This window comes from Anser brachyrhynchus (genome assembly GCF_964034855.1).
Source record: "Anser brachyrhynchus genome assembly, chromosome: 8".
NCBI classification, from domain to species: domain Eukaryota; kingdom Metazoa; phylum Chordata; class Aves; order Anseriformes; family Anatidae; genus Anser; species Anser brachyrhynchus.
The window spans coordinates 5671479-5691999 of NC_137702.1; the positions used below are offsets into that span (position 1 = coordinate 5671479).

Genomic DNA, 20521 nt, shown 5'->3' on the forward strand with positions numbered 1-20521 from the left:
TCTCTTCCTGGGTACCTTTTAGGACTCAAAAATACATTTTTTGATACGTGGTACCGTCAACATGTTTAAAAAAAACCTTAAAATTCAGAGAACGTGACTGGTTTGGGTTGGCGGGGACCTCAGACTCCCCACAGGGGCTGACCCTGAGGTGTGCCCCCCCGACCCTCCCGGGTCTTTTCTCGCCTCAGGCGGAGCTCGCCCCGCCCCCATGCCGCAGCGCCCCCCCCCCCCCCCCGCGGCGCAGTGCACGCCGGGACTTGTAGTCCCTCCCGCCCGGCCGCCGCTCCGCTCCTTTCCCGGCGCGCCTCGCACCGGAAGCCGCCTCAGAGGAAGGGGGCGGTGGGCGGCGGCCCCTTCGAACGGCGGCGCGGGCCCGGCCATGGAGGCGGCGGCCTCGTGCCGGCAGCGGGCGCTGCTCCGCCAGGTGAGCGCGGCCCCGACCCCCTCCTTCCCCCACCCACCTCCCCCGGTCCCGCTGCCCACCCCACTGACGCCGTTTTGCCTCCCGCAGGTGCTGGGCTGGAGGCTGGCGGCCGCCGTCGCCTGGTCCGTGCTGCTGCTGCCCGCCTGCACCGCCGCCTTCGTGCTGCTCGGCCGCGCCCAGCCGCTCCGCCCGCTGCGCTGGATCGCCGGTGGGTGGCCCGGGCCCGGTGCCTTAGCGCCCGGTGTAGAGCCAGGCGTTTAGCGAGGTGTTCCTTGGTGCCTTTGTGGCCCTACAAAAAGCCTCTCTGTGTTTCGTTCCCCATCTTTGTGTTGGGCTCGGTCTCGGGACGGGTAGAGGCTGCCTGGCTTTGCGTTTCCCTTCTTTGTGCGTTTCTAAGTGGTGTGCAGGCTTTGAAGTGTAAAATTCTGTGTTACTTGTAACCACCGTAGCCGTGGCTTTCTCTAGGCGGCAATAAGTATATCCTTCAGAGAAAAAATGAGGTGATAGGGGCAGCCCTCTGCTTTGAGGACTTGGACACACTTCCCCTTTCCACCATGGGCAACTGCTCCTTCCGTGAAGCACTTAAGTTTCCTCACATCACGATGCTTTGAATCTCAAGTGGAATTCCCAAAAGAGCACGCTCGATGTGGTGAGCTCTCTCTCCCTCCAGCGTACGCGCAGAAAATTAAGGGAAGCGTTTAGCTGGAAGCTTGATACCTGTGAGCGTTTAGCTGCTCGAGGCAGAGAAACTTGATTTCTTTTTGCCTTTGGAAATATAAAGGCCTGAAAGACAACTAAACAAAATCAGTTATTCTGTGAGGAGTTTCTTATCTGCCTAGTGTGACCGTATGGTCACAGCTTTTGTTAAGCAAAGGGAAGCTGTGTAACATCGCCTACGGTTAAATTCACATTGATTTTACTTTTAATAAAGCTCTGAGTGGTGGCTTATCAGAAAACTAGTTTTAAGGGTATAAAGTACTTTTTATGTGAAACTTAAGTGTATTTGTATCCAGAAGTGTCACACAGCTGGGCAGATCTAGTATGAGATTACAGTCCTTTGAACATTGCTCTTCTTTGTGCACTCAATGGGTTATTGTTAAAGGCTTTACCGTTACTCTGTTAGTTAATGTCACTGCTTTGTTACTGCAATCTTCTGAGCAATAATTGTTTTTTCTTATCTTAGATTCCTTCAATGATTTGTATACTTCGTATGTCATCTTTTGTATCCTCCTTATGTCTGTGGTGATACTGGTAATAAGCATCTTCAACGTCGAATTCTACGCAGGTGGGTTATACGCATTGCTGAACTCGCTATAAAACCTGGCTTAAAACGGATGGCCGTTTAAGGGATTTGCGTTTACATTCAATGTACTTAGCACTGACAGATTTCTTTATAAATTAATGTAGAGAGAAGTTAGTTTTAGGCAGAGGTAATGGTTTGTATTTACTCATTACTGCAGTGACGCAGGGAGGCCTTGAAAACAGTGGACTTGTGTGAGTCCGAGGGGGGCTCAAACAGCCAAAGGAAAAGCATTTCAGATTCCTGCTTACTTCATGGCTGACACCCCCTTCAACTGAGCTGCTTCATTGGTTTCTTTACTAGAGGCTGACTGCAGCTGAAAAGTTCTTTGGTGCCAGTGGCATTCTTTTCAAATGGGGGTTTTTGTTAGTAACAACTGAAAATTCACTTTTGGCTTTTATTTACAGTTGTGCCGTCGATACCATGCTCTCGATTAGCGCTGATAGGAAAAATTATTCATCCTCAGCAAGTTATCCATTCAGCTGTTCACGCTGTAATGGGAATGCTGGTTGCTTGGTGCGCTGCAGTTATGACAAAAGGGAAGTTCCAGTTTCTTGCTGTGCCCTGCACACCTTCAGAAAGGTAATCGTGAGCGTTAAGGATAAATTACGCAAAGAATTTATATTGTAAAATGTATTTACCCATGGCCTTTTTTTAAGCAGAAGGCTAAAATTTGAGTACTATCAAAAATTAGCATATTTCTTGTTGATAGCCTTTAATAAAGGCTAGGCAGTATCCTATTTTATAAATATTGTGATGCGTAGAGAGATAACTGGGACAGAAAAACAGAATTGCTGGAACTGTTAATGGAAAGCCGAATGGTGACAGAACGGTTATTTGAACTGATTCTCAGTCTTTTGGTTGATGTGACATACTGAATATCAGAAGCATCCTCGTATATAAATTACAAAGATAGTGAGCGTTGTACTTTAGGAAAAAACCTACTGAGATATCATCATGGGTACTGATCAGGAGAGTAAAATTGAACTTCCAATTCAAACTTCTAAAGACTAGAACGACTACTTTTTTTTTTAAACTTTGAATTAATACTAAGTTCTCTATTTTAGCCCAGAAGATGCTGTTCCTCAGATGTGCCTAAATGAGTATCACCTCTTTTTTCTACTTTCTGGAGCTTTCATTGGATACAGTTATAGTCTCTTGTATCTTATTAACAACATGAATTATTTGCCATTTCCAATTATACAGGTAAGAGATTTAAATACCTTTGTGGAAAGATGTCTAAGTGAAACTGATCAAAAAAGCCTTGATTTTTATTTTTTTTTGAATATGGCTGTACCAGCTGTCTGATAACTTTCACTAATAGATGAAGTGTGTACTCGCATAGGTTCCGATGCCAGTGGTGTTAATCTTCCTTCTTCCTGCTCAGCCCCTTTCAAATAAACATAGAAATCCAGACTGACGAAGCTCCTCTGTTGCATTTAAAAGTTGATTAAGATCACTTTCACTGCAGAAAGTGAGCTTCTGGAAAGAGACAGTATCCACAAACTGATCGTTAACTTCAGGGACTGACAAAAAAAGGTCACTTAAAAGCTGAAAATCATGAGTATTTTAAAAAATAAAAATAATGTCAGTTGTAATGGCATACCACATTATTTAAAGTCTAAATAGCATATAGATAGTTGCTTAAAACTCAGCCTCCGAAGTTACTTCATGTGTGTGCTGCTATGAAACAGGAATTGCATTAATCCCTTTGGAGGAGCCTCTAGCAGTTCTGCAGAAATCTCACCAGTGAGAAGTGGTGAGGGGTGGCTTGTGAAACGTCATCTCAAAAGTATTTCTTCTGTTCACGTGGTCTCACAGCAGCCGCTAACTTTACATGATTCCTAGATTTACGAAGTCCAACCAATTTGGCAAAATGTGCCTTTACACGAGGTTGGTTGTATTAGTGGAACACGTTTAAGTCAATCTATGCCCATTCAGTTTATCAGCACACCGAGCATCATTTTGGTGATGCTTTAGTTAGTATTTTTTAGAGTTATATTATTCAAATATTATTAGTTCTTTTTTTTTTTTTTAATTTAAATGCAGCTTAGCTGAATAAAAAGTAAAATTGCTTTTGCTTCATTTACATACAGTGTCAGACAGGTTGCTTTGTTCTTTTGGAAAGATGTAATTTGTTTGCACGGAGAAGGGCATCAGTATTACACCGCTGTTGCTGCTTGGAGAATTGCTGGCAATATAACTCTCATATATCTGAATTTTCCCTGCGTTTTAATGGAACAGTTGTTAATCTAACCTGAAATCTAGCAGATGAAATGTCTGTTGTTTGTTTTGCATTAGGCAGCTTTTTTTATTGTTTCCCATTGTATGCAGTCAGTTTTTTCCCTATACATTTTCATACCGCTACAAGGAAAGGGATGAAAAGTAGAGATGATTCTAAAATGACAGAAATTGCCTGGGAGAATAAATAGTAGGTGCAACACTTGGCATTGCCTTAACCTATTTTTTTAAATTTGTCTTGACCAGAAGTTTTTAAGGACATTGTCATTATTTTTTTACCATTTCGTTGCTTTGTTCTGAATGCAGAATATTAAACTAATGTTTTTGTTTTTAGCAATACAAGTACTTACGTTTCAGAAGATCTTTGCCTCTCCTTGTTAAACACAGTTGTGTGGAATCGCTGTATTTGGTTAGAAACTTCTGTGTTGCATATTACTTTTTTGGTAAGGATTCCTGAAGTTCTCTAATTTTTTAATTCCTGTATTTTTGAAAACTGATTGTTTCAGGCAGGCAGGCGTTTTGTGCTGGTTTTCAGCCCCTCAGGTAGCTTGCTGCAGGCATACAGACTTACTTAAGCGAAGAGATGTAACAGCTCTCTCAAACGGTGAGAAAAGGCACAGTGCTCATGCACTAGTATTAATTCTTAAAGCGTCTTAGAATTTTGTTTAGTATGTGAGAAATGTTTCTTCTCCAAGGAGATTAGCACCTTCTGTAAGGATTTCTTACCTAGTTGGTAATACTGTAAGAACATGACAGTATTCTATGAAGACAGCAGGGAACAGTAATTTTCTAGCCTGAAATCTTGTGTTTTTGGACGCTGTGCTGAAACATTGGTCCTCCTCCAGAGGATTGTCTCTGGTTGGTCTCTTCTGTGAGGGAAGTCTCATTACAGGCAGCTGTGAAGTAACTCGCACACAGGAGGAGCTACCAAACTAACCAGCGAGCATTTTACAGGCCTGCATTTGAAAACCTTATGCTTTGGGCTGCTCTTTGTATGTCTATCCTGATCTGTGTCAAAAAGACCTGAAAATGTGCAAAAATATCCCAAAGTGCGAATGCAAAATTTTGTTTTCAACTGTAATTTATATTCCCTTTTTTCTTTAAATATTCCCAAATCTTTTATAACGTGGGTAAACATCTCCATGCCTTGGCCTGTTCCTTCTGTTGCCTGGCGTTGGGAACACAGCCTTAGAGGTGAACCTGACATACTGGCAGTGGGTATGACTTCAATGTGTGTAGTGTTAGTATGTTTTTACTATTTTAAAGCAAAAATTAGCACTTTGGCTTTACTTCCAAATGCATTTTTTATTGTTGGGAGAAAAAAAGCAATATGCCTCCTTTCTGAGTGAGTCCAAAGTTTATTCCTTAAAAGTATAGTGAATAATCTATGCTAATGGGGATGATTGGGCTGGACTTCCAAAAAATCAGTGATGTTGTTGTTGTTGTTATGGTTGTAGTTATACTCCTAAATAATATAAAAGTATGCTAGAATTGCTTCCATTTTATTTACGTTAGGGGGTAAATTACAATTACAGTGCATCTCTATCAATTTCCACTCTCTTAAAAGCACTCTGATGCTGCCTGAGCTGTGGTGAGAATTAATATTAATTAATGTTAGCCCTCTTTTGTTAGGGCAGAAACAGAAATAATTCCAATGCTGAGAAGCTAGCAAGAAAACTCGTAATAAGATCTACATCTCTCTGTAAATTTGCTGTCCTGAAGCCTTTTCTCATTCTCTTGTTCCTATTTTTTAAAAAAAGACAAAGCAAAGAAAACCAAAAGGCAGATTGTTTCCTAGTGCATGCATGTTACAAAGCCATTCTGTCTCTGTACGTGCATTGTACTTTGATCTTCTTTTTGGCCTGTTTGTGTACATGCTTGTCAGTGTTTTACTTGTTTCAGTGTTTTGTTTTTGTTGTTTTGTGTTTTTTTCTCCCCTAGGTTATATCCCAAAAGTATGGATAAGTACCACAATGGATCTTCACATAGACAGGTGGGTAATACTTTGTGCTTACAGTACTTACAGGAGAATATTGCCAACAGCTCCCTTTGCTAAAGTAGTCCAGCTTAGTGACTTGGTTTTTCTTAGCAACTTGGTTTTTTGCATGTAGTGAGACTTTGTCCCTCGCTTCCCAGTGCAGAACTTGGGGAGCACTGGACGTTTCTGAAATAAATCTGAAGAGAGCCAACAACACCCCAGTAGAAATCATCTTATAGATGGTCATTAAGAAATCCTCTTTGATATCCTTTATTTTCATAAACCTAAAAGAGGCTGATCTCTCCCAATCTCACGTGTTTTATCTGCTTCTGTGGTTTTCAGCATATTTGCATTTTAAATACGGCTATCATTTCTCTTAAAATGGGGAAGCTGGAGCTCTTAATGCCTTAAATGACTGCGGTCATTAATACTTATTTTGTATTAGTTTTTTCCTTAATTTCAGTAATTTTAATTTCATTTAATCAATTACTGAAAAATTAAAGAAATGGGATCCCTTAGCATCTTTAGGAAACTTTTTGGAGGAAAATAAAAAGGCAACTTTACAACGGCATCAACTGCAAGAATACAGCTTACAATAGATGTCTTCCGTAATAAAAATACTTGTATCTTCTTGATGTTTTATCTGCAGGAAATTGCATCCCCTTGACACTCTGAGTGGCTTATTGGACCTCTCTTTGTTCTACCATACCTGGTTATGTGGTGCATTTCTTCTGATTACCTGGTACATTGCCTGGTTACTCTTCAAGATCTATGCTACAGAGGTTAGTATTCAGTTGCAATGCTGAAGGTATAATACAGTGTTTTACAGATACTTTTTTTCAAAAACGTATCTTTGTACTTCATAGAAACTGCACCTGTTCTTTGTCCTCTTTGGGTGTCAGGATGCTGTGCCAGCACAGGACCCTTTAGTGCCTGGCAGGACTTGTCAGCTTGGTCTCTGGCTGTGTTCCCATGCAATGATTTTGTGTTTGAGCGTGGGACTATCCAAAGACTTGTGACAAACAGCTGCAGGTTACATGGGAAGATAATACACCCAGGAAATGTATAGCTCTCAATCCAATTTCTCAGTAGAAAAGAGAAGAAAATGATGTCAGTGTTCTGTGAGCTAAGCTCTGGAAATCTCAAATTTCAACAAGTCATCAAAATCCACAGTTCTCCTATGTAGAGACATGTTAATAGAATTCAGGCTGCAGTATTAAAATAGACCCCAAGCAATCTTGGGAATTAAAAAATTTTTGCTTTTTCATTCAATCATTGTTACAAATTAATATGGCTAAAAAAAGACCATTTAAATATATAATGAATCTTATTAAAAATAAATCTGAGACGGTGATGGGGGTTGGAGGGGTGAGGAGGAAGTCTTGCCACCAGAGAATTGGGGGTTTTGATATTTGGCTAATCCAGATATTTCTTTGTAAGAATTGAGGAAAAAGTGTTCATCTAACTTGGATTATTTTTTTTTTGAACACTGTCTTAAACTGCATATCAGTAGGAAAACAAGTGAGGTTTAGATCCCTGGCCAATGTACTGGTATGAAGCACTCTTAAGGGATGAAAGGTTACACAGTGCTTCTTGGAGTATTAGCTTTAATTTTAAAAGGTCTCTGTTTGTTGTGATTGTATGTGGAAAAAGGATTAACAACAAGTCAAGCATAACTGCTGTAATGATGGCAGAATCTGTAGACAGCTGAACAGCAGCTCTGATGTGTGAACAACCTGTTTCAGAGGATAATAGTTGAAGTGCCAGTGGACCTTGTAAGTCACTAATTATTGTATCACTTACAAAAGTATCGAAAAGAAAAGAAGCATCGAGTTGTGAAGATATAAAATGGATGTTGCCCTTTTGACTGCTGAACAAAAGACAAGCTTACCCGCCTGAAATCTTTGATTAGCTTAGAACACTTCCAGAGCTGTTTGCAAATGGTTGCAGTGTGTTAACAGAAAAGGCAGTAAGGATGTAAACTTCAGTCAGTTCTACACAGTCACTTTATTAACCCTCTGAAAGCAATTGCTATTATAAATTTCGATTTCATAGTTGGAAAGGGAAGAGGAAAAAAAGCAATGGTCTATAATACAAGAACAGTGACACGGGACAGACAGGTAATCTGTGCCCAATTCATGTTAAGTAGTGTTAAAAAGATGAAATATTTGATAAAATTTTAAGCACTGTAGTTTGCATTTTAAACAATGTAGCTGCAAGACCAGAAACAAATTCTGTTAAAGCACAGAATACAGATATCATGCCTAAGAACTTCTTAGTTTATCAGTGAAACAGTGTAAGAGAGGAGTTCTAAAGTCTTCCTTTATTTGATAAAGGAACCCCTCTGGTTTTCACCATATTGGTTGTGCTATTAAAGACAGACCTGTAGTGTAGATTTGTCTTGTTTCTCTGTGTGGCATTGCTAGATTTTTTCCCCACAAGTGTGTAGTTTAGGTTACTGTTGTAGCGATATGATGTGCCTAACTATATGGATACATGGAAGGTATTTGAAGATAAAGGTAGCTGGATTTTCTGAGACTGCGGTTTTAAATGTAAAGAGTAGACTTCTTTTCTTGCTGTTCAAGCTAGCTTACAGTAAGTTGAAGCAATTGGGTACGTGCTTTTGTAGTTCAATGTTCTTCTAACAAGTAACAGCTCAGGTGTGGTGTTTCATAAGCTTTTTTCCTTGTGTTTTGCTCTGAATAACACGATTTCTGATGTTTATATTTAGACACATCATTTTCCTGTTCAGCCAACTTTTGCTGAGGAGACAGACCAGTGCCTGCCTAAAATCTTAAACAGCAACCCTCCCCTGATTATAAAGGTAAGTGGTCTTCCTCCATCTTCCTGGCTAGATGTGTGCTAGGAAGGTGATTCTGAAACCGTGCTCTTCTGTGTAGCAGTTACTTTAACTGCGGTGCTAGTTCTTAATTTTTTAAACAGCTTCCTCAGCACACTCAAGAAGGCAGTTTCGCTCAGTGGTGAAAACTTGGTTAGTAGTGACATCTGCTGGTGCTCACTATGCTGTGCTACTTTTAGCCTGAAGACAGACTACTTTAATTGGAGGTGGGAGGTATTTGTCCGCAACACATGCGCTAGTTTGTACTGATGCTAACACAAAAAAAGGTTAATGACACGTGTTTTTTTAAACTTTTTCAGCTTTGGGTCTCTGTCAAGTAAACAGGAATTTTGTCATAGCTTTGTATACTTCTAACGTTTTGCCCATACTGCTTATGCTTGAGTTGTAACATGTGATCTCTCTTGAAATTAAAAATTATTTCCATATTTATATTGGGAATTGAGATGTTTTTTCCCCAAAAGACAATAATACAAAAACAACTAAAATCTGTGAGTAAAGGAGAGTAATTTTGGTCCATCTATGGTAGACATTAATCAAACTTACTGGTTATAATTAAATAAAATTGACCTCATATAAGAAGCATTATGTAAATGAAGGTAATATTCTGCACGTGGAAGATCCATACTTAATGATTATACAGATCTCTGATAAAACTAAAGGTATAATAAGCTGCAATTCATTTGAATTCTGTTTTCAGCTTTGCGTTATCAAAGGATCTGCAGGGAAGAATTGAGCACAGCACAATCTGCTTTATAATCTCAGCAGTTAACTAAAGTGTCTAGTTTATAATTGGATCTTGCATAGTGAGAGAAATCCGGCTATCATTGGACTGCCACGTTAACTAGTTAATTACATGAAAAAAGCACTATTAGGTTTTGTACCGTATGGTGCGCTGCAGCTGAGCTCTGGCTTGCTAAAACAGTTCTGTCTTTAGACTTCTGAGCTCTTTTTGTCCGCATTGTTAGCTGTTAAGATTAAAAAAAATAGTGCGGTAGGTCATTTGTAAAGAACGGTAAAGTTCTCTGAAGCTCTACTCGGCAGCCCCATCCAAAGTGGTTCCAGGGACACGTGCAGTCGTTTGCCGCCACTTTTTCTCCTGTCACTGTGCTGGTTTTAGTCTTTGTAAACTCAGTCTTCATTAGCGATTGTATTTGTTTGTGTAAGTACAGTTTTTAAGGAACCCACTTGGACTTTGTGTGAACTAAAACATTTTCCTTTGCAGTTCTTAGCCTTGCAAGACTTGATGTTGCTTTCCCAGTATTCCCCTGTTCGACGGCAGGAAGTCTTTAGCCTTAGTCAGCCAGGTAATTATAAAAGCTCTCTCATGTTGATTCTTTTCTTTTTTTTTTTTTAATGCTAGTCGATGCTTTGACTAGTCTTTTTTTTTTTAATGCTGTGATGTATGCTATGTAATCTGGAAGACCTCATAAGTAAAAGTATTTCTCTGATGCTTGTTCCAAAAGAATGCTTAATTACCTGTATTCATATCATTTCATCTACTAAACTCAATAAACATTGGTCCCTGTTGTTTGATTTAAATGACAGCCATGAGGAAACACAGGTCTTAAAGTATTGAAAGCAGGGTCCTCTTGACATCACCCATCAAACAGTCTAAACTGAGTTATCTAACAGATGTGTATGTGAGCCTAATAGTCAGATGTGAGATTAAATTGAGCATAAATAATGAGTCACCACTGGAGTTTTGAAAGCAAACAATGGCTATGATTCTAATTAGTACACAAGCCTCTTGCTATATACAAAGATAGGGCAGAGAAGGGCAATTGAAACTGCCTAGAAGACTTCAAAAACTTTGTGGCACCTCATCAGGAATTCTGATGTTTGCACTACTTCAGAATTGTTTACCACCACCGTTGGTATCACTTGGTTCATTTTAGTTGTTTAGCAGATATCAGATCTGATGGGCCAAACTGCCTGCGTTTCCCACTTGCTTAATGGGTTTTGCTGAAGTCTATTTTAGAGTTATTCATTGACAGAGGGTAGAATCTGTCCATGTTTTCATTTTCCTTTCAGTATAAATAAACGGTCGCAGTGAAAACACAGTGGCTTTTCAGAAATTGAATGGCACTATGGTCTTTGAAGCTTAAGCTGAGAGCACATGTGCACTGTCAGAATAGATGCAGTGGTGAACATCAGGATCAAACATGCCTACTGCGTTTCATTTTGTCTGCATGCTGCTAGGTGGGCACCCACACAACTGGACTGCGATATCGAGGGAGTGTTTGAGTCTTCTGAGTGATCTGACCCAGCGGCTGATCACACAGCAGGAAGCTGCAGCAGCAAACGGGAGAGCAAAACAGCAAGCAGGAGAGATGAAAGTACCTCCACAGACTCCAGGTACTGTGAGGAAATGCTCATAAGAGTTTATAATGCATGGAAATACCTATAGATTACATAGGTACGTTAGTATGAATTTAATTATATGGAAAAATGAGTAGTGGGGTTTTCTGCAAATAAATGGAAACAATTAAAAAGAAAACAAACAACACTTCCCAACCCCAATTTAATTTTAACTATTCTTGTTGCAATAACCCCAGAATAAATGGAGAACTTCGAAAGAGCATGCTTACTTGTTTTGCTTTGTATGATATGTTCAATACAGTGTATTTTTCCACACTTGCATTAATTAAGAAAGTAACTATCACAATTTTAGTAAGTGGTTGAGCCTATTACAGGGAGAACTTAAGTCTCGCCAAGAGAGGCATTATGATTTGTGTGGCTGCTCTTGTGATTAGTTTAAGATGGTGAAATTACTCTTTGTTTTGTTGTTATAGGGACTTTGAATATGTTCATGCAGTTTACCGAGTATCACGGTAGTAAAAGAAAAGCCAGTTTGACTCGAGTGAGCTGTGTGCGGTTGGCAAGCATTTGGGGTGTTTCACATGACGGACTCAGGCATCGTTCCTGGCAGCAGAGCTGTGTTAGCACGAGGGCTGCCAGGTAACTGAATCCCTTAGCAGTCAGTGCCTGGGACACAAGTATACTCCTGTCCTGGGAACAGCAGGGAACTGTTGGCATGTCAGAGGTGGATTTCTTCTAGTGCTGCTGTTGCCTTGGAATTTGACACTGACGTGTCTTTCTAACTTACCAAGCAGAATGAGGAAGAATTGGCATTCTTACGTCGGGATTGTCCTTAAGCAGCTCTGTTTTCTGGTACTTAATACTAAAAACATACCTTACATTGATACATACCAGCACATAGTAATGCTAGTTAGCAAAGGGGGGGGGGGATCCAGACAGATCTTCTCACTTGTTCTTGAACTGATGAACTTTCAACTTCATACTCATGTTGATTTTTTACTTCTTTGCAAGACCACAGTGGAAACAATGTCCATTAATGAGAATTCTGACCATACAGAAGCTGTTGAAATAGCAATCAAATAGCAGACCCATTACCTATTTCATACGTGTCAGCCTGTTTGTTTACACGCAGTGTGTTTCTGTTGTCAGGAGCTGCGGTGACAGAAGACATGCCATTCCAGTCACAGAGGTCTAACGTCATTCACAGAGCCTCCATGTCTTCCCTGGTTAAATCGCCCCTAATGCCTTCAAAGACATCACCTGGGTCTGATATTGGCTCACCTTTCAGTTCACCTGCTTTAACCTCCAAGGTGGGAATTCTGGATTTAAACTCTCCTTGGCATGGATCAGTCCAAAGTCCTCATGTTATGAGAAGGGGACCAAAGCTGTGGACATCAGGTTCAGGTAGACACTCTTCCACTACACTTGTTCTTAGCCTTCCAGTCATAGGTGTAACAGATGGCAGTAGAGATCTGTATCTTTAGGACTAAAGTGACAGCAACTGGTTTTTTCAAGAGACTGCATTTCTCTTGTAGGTCTGCAAATGAATGGTTCCCACCACGAATCCTTCCCAGTGCTCTCTGTTGCAAGAGTTGGCAGTGAGGCAGTACAGCCCAGCTTTATTTACACATGGCTTCAGAACAAGCAAGAACAGGTAGAGTAAAAGTTGCGGCACAGATAAGTTACAGCCAGCACAGCTTAGGTGTTCTCGCTGCTGAAAGAACTTTTCATTTTTTTGAATGAACACTTCCTTCTCCAATTATCTTACATAACTTAATAAAAAAAACCTTTCCCCCCACACCCAATTCCTTTTTACTATGGAAAAAATAGTAGAGTTGAGGAGGTCCAACTGTGCATACCTTCAGATAAATGCGATATTTTAAATTTTCTATTTCTTTTCAGATAAAAAACTTCTTGTCAAGACGAGCGCTGATAATGTATTTCTTCAGCAAGGTAGTCATGGTCTTGTTTTGTGGCTGAGCAGCATGGTCTACAAATGCATGCGCAGATGGGATCTGCTTTGTCATTGTGCTTCTTACATGTAGCAATGATTACAAAATTATTTTTTTAATTTAAGGTTTTCCATATGTACACTGTTGTTTTTACTGTGAGATTCACGCACCAAGTGCTAAGACGAGGGGAAATAGCCTCAAGTTGCACCACAGGAGGTTTAGGTTGGATATTAGAAGAAATTTCCTTACTGAAAGGGTTGTGTGGCGTTGGAATAGCTGTCCAGGGAAGTGGTTGAGTCACTGTGCCTGGAGCTCTGCAAGAAACGCGTTAGATGTAGAGCAGAGTGGCGCAGTTTAGAAGTGGACTTGTCAGTAGTAGGTTAAAGGTTGGACTAGATGATCGTAGAGGCCTTTTCCAACCTGAATGATTCTGTGACTGATTCCTACTGCAGCAGGAATTCTATACATGCATAAAAGAATAAAAATACTCGTTTAAACTAGGCTGTCTATAAACTGCACTTTGCTTAAAGTATCGTGTAGTAAAACACAAGTGAGAACATAAAAATGCAATTGTCTCTGTATGCTAATTGTTAGATAATATTGCCTCTAGTTAAAGTTAGAATTCAGTTAATTTCTTTTTGTTAGGTCTGTGTACCAAGTGAATGCTTCATAGTTTTCCTCTGTGGGAGAAATGGTAGCTGGAATGCTGGGAATTTCTCCTTTTGAAATACTCATACTAACATAACTACTGCCTTCCAGGTGAACTTGAGAGCTTAAACTAAACTTGTGTAGTATTTATGCAGAAAACCAATTGAGCATTGCTCTTCATATAACTGAATTTTGTTCAATTAAGTTTTACAGAAGCACTCTCCGCTACAGTAGATCTTTGTTTTTCATAGTTTTAAATGTTTCTTGCAAGTAAAGTTCATATTTTTATATGCAGATCTTTTCTGTGCATGTGAAAATGACTCATGCTTACGTGTACAGCAGTGTTTTCTGATCAGTTAGACGGATCAGAATGGAATAGAGACTGAATCAAATAAGACGATGAAACAGGAGTGGAGGGATTGTATTGCTTATTTAGCCCTTGGAAGCTTGTTAGCTGATATACTTTCTTTTTTTTTTTTGGAAGTTCCAGTTGGAGCTATAGCTTTGTGGGCAGCTCCTGCCCCAAAAGAACTTTGGTTTATTGAAAGATCAGATTTTTCTATGCATTCCCTAAAGTTTGCTGGCCTTGGAGATCTTTTCTGAGGGGAGGGAGGTGACCCTGTCAGATGTCTGATACCTTAATTGAAACCTGCAATGTTGGTGACACTGTTTAGAACCTGCACTCAGAATGCTTTGATTTCTTCTCAGCATCCAGAGGCCTCCATCCAAGCTGTTTTCTCTGATGCCCAAATGCACATCTGGGCATTGGAAGGTGAGCGGTTTCTGTTCCCAGCTTTTCTGCACCTTTAATTTGCTCTGTAGAGATTTGGTAGCAATTCCTGAACTTGATTTCTGTTGCTTTTCTCCAACATGAATCTCTTTTTACATTAGTTTCAGTAATAAACTTACAATGTTTTTAGGAAGTAAGCCTGCTGTAAAAAGGGTTTGAATTTTTCTCTTGTTAATCACAGAGAGCAGAGGGAGGGAGTGATGGGGAGGCACTTAAGTAATAAATTAAAAAATAATTGGGAAGAGATGGTTCAGAGAGATTTGAAATAACAGTGAGTGTGTGGTTGCACAACAGGATTTTCTTGTTTGTTTCAAAGTCAAGAGCAAATAGCAGTGTTTATGGAATCTTTTATAGTATTAGACTGTGCAAACATTGATCAGCTTCCTAGGTTAGATGTTTTATGGGCAGATAAGACAGGCTGTGCCAGACTGAAGGTGATGAGCCAAGAAATACAGTTCGGAGATGGGAATAATACCTACAGCTTTACACATGAGCAGAAAGTGCCATTTGTGTTTTAACAGGGGCCAAGGGGCTAGGCTGTACAATTTTAAAAATAGGATAAACTAATAAACCAAGAAGGGGAAGCTAAATCCAAATTTCCCTTCGGAGTAGTAAAGTTCTTGTACAAGCTGAACAAAAAGTTAAATGATCCAGAAATGTTTCTGTATGGCTGGGATTGTGAAATAGGTCTTGTCTTTTGGTTGATGTCAGGTACAGTTCCGATCAGAGGAGTGCAAAGGGAGACAATTCTCTTTTAAAAATTATTTTATTTATCTTATCACTTCCTTTATTAATCTCAAGCAACTGTACAGCTGTCAAACCAGTGTCTGATTTAGTCCTGAAGCAAGTCAAAGCTGAGGTACCTGTTACTTGGCTGTAGTCTTAAGAATTCCACCACACTAGGAGAATCTTCATGCAAAAATGGGATTGTTGTAAATGGCTCACAAGTTGTGAATCTTGTAATTATAGCGGACTTTTTTCCCTCCCCAAAGGTCTGTCTCATTTGGTAGCAGCTTCTTTTACTGAAGACCAGTTTGGAGTTGTTCAAACTACCCTGCCAGCTATCCTGAATACTCTACTGACGCTTCAGGAGGTGAAAACCATTAACTTTTCCTTACCACTGAACAAGCTTATTAGAGGAGAAGGAGTTTTGTTAATTTTATATTTTGATACTGCTGACCAATCATAACGTTAAAGTTGTCACTGCCATAAATGGCTTCTCATCTGCATATAACCTAAACAAAACAGCTAATAGCTGCTAAGTTAATTATGAAACAGCTGAATAAAAACCTCGTTAGATTTATGAAATGTAGAAGCCACATTTTTACTGGCATGTTTCACTTAAAAAATAAATGGTGCTAAGTGCTCAGTTAAACCTTGTTTCAGGGATGCAGCAAACTTATTATATTTTAAGCGTTGTTAGGGCTTCATCTTTAGTTGCTGTACACAATTCCTTGTGCAACCCAAAGCACTTGAAGACATTGCAAATCACAGGAGATAAGATCAGCGTGGTGTTTCTCTACTAACACTAAGGCATTACTCAAATTGTTCAAATTATCGAGGTTTGGAAATGAGTACTTTTTTTTTTTTAAAGGCACATTTGTTTTCAAGGCTATGCATGTCTTATTGAAATAATCATTTTATACTTCCTCAATGGAGGAGATTCTTGGAAAGAATTTTGAGGTTATTTAAGCTCTTCAGTATAAGTTATCTATTCCAAGAACCAGCACTGGGGGGAAGGAAAGGGGAAAGCCACTTTTTTTTAAGGAATCAAGGCATAATACAGAACAGAATTGGTTTCATACTTCAGTGTGTGTGCTGTGCTTAGCTTTTAAGACTCATTATCAGAGAATCTTATTTCACAGAACATCTTTCTGTGCTCATATTGATGGCCTAGAAATGAAAGGTCTCAAATACAAAGCTTGGTCTTAGATGCATATCTTAGTGAATTTCTGAACTTGTGCTTCTTTTTTGTGCTTTATTTAACATGGACATGTTGCTAGTTCTATTATAAAGTAATTAAACAGATGAAGTAAGCTAATCTGTGTTTTTTTTTTTTTTCTCAATTAGGTTGTAGACAGACACTTCAAACTGCCTCATGTCTCCAGCAAACCTCCCAGGATCTCAGGAAGTCTGGTGGACACATCTTACAAAACGCTAAGATTTGCACTTAGAGCGTCTCTGAAAACCGCGCTGTACCGGATAACTACTGTCTTTGGAGAACACTTAAAGTAAGAACTTCATGATTCCTTGCTTGCTAAATTTAGTTCAGTTAAATGTTACTGTAGAAAAATGGATGTTTTTGCAAGAATCCCTTTAAGACGTTTTTCTAACTTGGTATTTTAGTGTGTTTTGGCTTGTTGAACCTTACAAAATTCTTGCATAGATGTATGGTCCCTGTTAGAAACTTATTCAAAGATTTCTGGGCAGATGTTCAGTGATTTTTCATGAATTCTTTAGAAGCGGTCCATGAATACCACTCATTTATTAAATTGTAGCTGTTGAAAAGAAAGTAAATCAGGTACAGACAAATATCTGTTTAGTGGGGAGAGAATTCTGAGAAACCTGTGCAGCCCCCACATAATCAAGTTCCCACCCTTCTTGGTTGTCTGACTCTCAGCTGCTATCACAGCAGGCAGACTCTTATACTTGGCCTCTAAATAAGTGGGACTGAAACACCCTTCAGAATCAGCCCATCTCTGTGGGGATGAAATGTCACTCAGTTCGAAGTACGAGAAGTACAGGAGAGATCACTTCTGAGAGATTCTTTCTTACTTAAATGACTCCTGCGAGGTAAACAATTGCTCACGAAGCTGAATCAGGGAAAGTTCATATTGGATATTAGGAAAAGGTTTTTCATCAAGGGGATGTTTGGGTACTGGAAAAGGCTCCAAGCCTGCTGGGGTTCAAGAAGCATTTGGACAACACTCTCACATGCATGGTTTAATTTTAAGTAGTCCTTTGTGGAGCCAGGAGATGAATGAGCCTTGTGGGTCCCTTCCAATTTAGGATGTTCTGTCAGTATGTGATTCCATGATTTACGTGGCTAAAGAAGTAGATGAGGTTTCTGGGGACAAGTGTCTTTCAGTAGTGAAAGCTGTTGAGGTTAAGAACTGACACTTTTAACTATTAATATTTACCTTTGTGCGTTTTTCTTGGAACGCAGGTTTTTCATACAGCTGGGTTTTCTAAATTTCAGCTCAAGTGTAGCTGTTTATTTCAATGTATACTTAGTTTTGGCTTGAGGCTTTATTTTGTGGTGTATTACATTTAACATAAAACCTTATGTTCTGTGTTTTGTTTTTTAGTGCAGTGCAAGTATCTCCAGAACATAAGAAAAGACTTCAGCAGTTCTTGGAATACAAAGAATAAACAACAGATTTTGATACAGCTACAGTTTGTTCAATACTCTTGGTAAGAAGGAAGGGGAACTACTGAGCTGTTTTATCGTGGCTTTTTGGAAAAGCATGTGGAAGCACAAGTTGCAGAATAAAACTCTTAAAATTGTAGAAAATGTTTCAGTTTTGGTTCGGTTCATCTTTTGTACAATAAAATGTTTTAAAATTCATCTTGCCATCTTTTAATATCACTTACACGTGAGAGTGTCGGTGTGTCAGTTCTTATTTCATGTAAGACTGTGGTGGTTGAGATGATCAGTTACTTTGCCAGTTGGACCCCTCGCTGTTCCTCCCCCCTTGCCTTCTTTTCCTATTCTGTCCTGATAAAGGGCCGAGTAGAGATTTACATAGATGCTTAATGTGCCTAAGTGTTTCATAAATTCAGTTGATAATACTTTTAGTGCAGATGAAGCATGTACTTTAAGGGTAGGGAACAGATGTGTCAAGGAATAAAACATCCTTCTCTTCTGTCAGATGGAAATATTCCTTCTGAGCGAAATGGGTGTGCAGAAAGGCATTGTTAACACACAAATACTACTTGAAGCTATCAGCTTGGATTTTATCTCTAAGGTGACCTAGAAAACTAAGTTCTGATCTACACTGAAACATACAGGAAACATTACTCTGTGGTAAAACTCCAGGTAGTGATATTGTGACAACATACCCAGATATTTCAAAAAAAAATCCCCGACATTATTGGTAGCTTCTGATGAGAAATATGATTTTAAAAGCATTTTTTTTTGAACTGTATTCATAAGCAAACCTGACAAAGTTGTTTGAAAAGGAACAATCCCATTTTTAAACTGACTCCAGTAACTGTGATGTCTACACAAAACTTGTATGGAATATGAAGTGCTGAGAGGTAGCTGCAGTAGTTTTATCTCAAGGCAATTACAGTGAGGTAAGCTGAATGGTCTTGAAAATGCTTTTAGTGTGATGAGGGGAAAGAAAATTTGGATTCTTCTCCTTCCATTCCCTTCAGTGCTTACAGGCCTGCGTTTTTACCAGAGCACCTAAGATCCAAAGATGACCAGGATGTCAGTTACGTTGGTGTGGTGGATCAGTTGGCTGACAGAGTGGTTGTGTAAAAATAATTCCTTAGCAGGGACCTGTAAGAAGAGAGGAAAAACCCAAACCCACAGTGGGATCTACATATTTCTTTCCTCAGTACAGAGGCATTTAATTTTCTTGACATACAGGTACTGTATGGGTTAGCTTGGTAGTGGACATCAGAACTATATTCCTTTTGGGTTGTGGTGACTTACAGCAAACACCATAAGGGGGTGGCCAGCCTTTCATTATATTTAAGGTTAGACACAAAGTCTTTTAAAGTTTTCCCCAAGGTTAACTTCTACCACGGATTTGACTTACGTCAAAACCTCTTGCCCGTCTGGTGTATTAAATAATTTGCTCTTTTGCTGGTATTGCAATGTGCACCTGGAGTTAAATGATGCTTTAGCTAGTACCTCAGGTGTTAACTGTTGACCCAAATACTTTGGTTGAGAGTTTCAAATAAATTTTCTGTGCATTTAAACAGGTGCAGAATGTTTTTTTTATTGCTCTGGTATTTTGTGCAACACTCCCACAACTATAAGCTCTAAGTTGTAATTAACAGTGTTATGGCTGTCAGCAGGAGGCTTAAAATGCAGACGTCTTTTTGATGCCAAAGTGCTTGAGGTCTGTTGTCCTTGTGTTGCAGCAGAGATTTGCACACGACATCTGCTAATGTGCATGTGATTCATGGCATTCTCCGGGTATGACAGAAGAGCTTTCTGAAGCTCTGATTGCTTCGTGGTTTAAAGCTACAATTCTAGTAGTGTAGTGCTTTTATTTTTATTTTTTTAAAAAAGGCTTAAAAGTGAATCTTTAACAGCATCTTGTGCGCATGGATATAAGTGTACAAGAATATAGAGTGTATGACGGGTGCCCTCTGAAGTTGCAGTATCTGGATTATAGAACTCCAATGGGTAACGTCTCATTCTAGTTTGGGGGTTTGGGAATAATTTTATTCCTGTGGCAAACTGTGCTGGTGTTTCAAGTCCCCTTATACTTCCGTCTTAACATAAAAATAATCACACTGTGAAACTTCTGTGAGGTGTGTGAGGTCTCTTGAGTTCATTTCTGCATTCTGGGTAATGAGGAAAAATCATAAAGCCTTTTTACAGTTGGTTTCTATGTAACTGCAGCTAAACTTGTTCCCTTAAGCCCGATAATATTTCTCATCTGTTTAATCATCTCTAAGCTGAGCTGCGCTTTGTTGCTGGCTTGCCTGCTGCATGCACAAGTGAAACTGATAGTGTTTGCTTGATTGTTTTTCTGGCAGCTTTGTGAACTACCTGCCTCTCCCCTCAGGTTAACTGTAGTCAAGAATCCCTGAAATTATTTTCACTGCAGCTGCAGACGTAGGCAGCCGATTGTTCAGATCTGTTTTCCTGTTACATCTGAGTAATGAGTTTGAGAGTTCAGTTCTGAAGCAGTCCCATATAAATCTGAACAAGCCCCTGTCCTGCTTCATTTTCTGAGATACAACTTTGAAAAGTCTGAGTGAGCAAACACAGTGGCCCAGGCCTTTGTACGCTCCTGTATCTGAGGGAACTGCTGGACTTGCTCC

General features: G+C 39.6%; 1 protein-coding gene across 2 annotated transcripts; it reads left to right on the top strand.

Annotated features, from left to right (window-relative positions):
* Positions 1–271: 271 nt before the first annotated feature.
* NDC1 (NDC1 transmembrane nucleoporin) lies at positions 272–18080 on the top strand. 2 transcript variants are annotated; one of them, XM_080603234.1, is made up of 18 exons: positions 272–424; positions 512–632; positions 1608–1709; positions 2132–2306; positions 2792–2930; positions 4300–4408; positions 5907–5958; positions 6593–6725; positions 8675–8767; positions 10026–10107; positions 11003–11158; positions 12272–12526; positions 12658–12776; positions 13025–13075; positions 14431–14494; positions 15505–15605; positions 16583–16743; positions 17821–18080. In XM_080603234.1, exons 1-18 carry the CDS (start codon positions 380–382, stop codon positions 17882–17884), a joined length of 2022 nt encoding a protein of 673 aa, XP_080459360.1. In that variant the 5' UTR covers positions 272–379; the 3' UTR covers positions 17885–18080. The 2 variants fall into 2 exon arrangements, with proteins under 2 accessions (XP_080459360.1, XP_080459361.1); XM_080603235.1 differs by lacking the exon at positions 512–632 and having other exon boundaries at positions 330–424.
* Positions 18081–20521: the final 2441 nt, after the last annotated feature.

What these genes read in the sequence shown, in the direction of transcription:
- NDC1 (XM_080603234.1), top strand. Translation starts at nt 380, where the DNA reads ATGGAGGCGGCGGCCTCGTGCCGGCAGCGGGCGCTGCTCCGCCAG. An exon ending in CCCGCTGCGCTGGATCGCCG is followed by an intron (nt 633 to 1,607) that starts GTGGGTGGCCCG and finishes TTCTTATCTTAG; the next exon opens with ATTCCTTCAATGATTTGTAT. An exon ending in GTCTTTGGAGAACACTTAAA is followed by an intron (nt 16,744 to 17,820) that starts GTAAGAACTTCA and finishes TTTGTTTTTTAG; the next exon opens with TGCAGTGCAAGTATCTCCAG.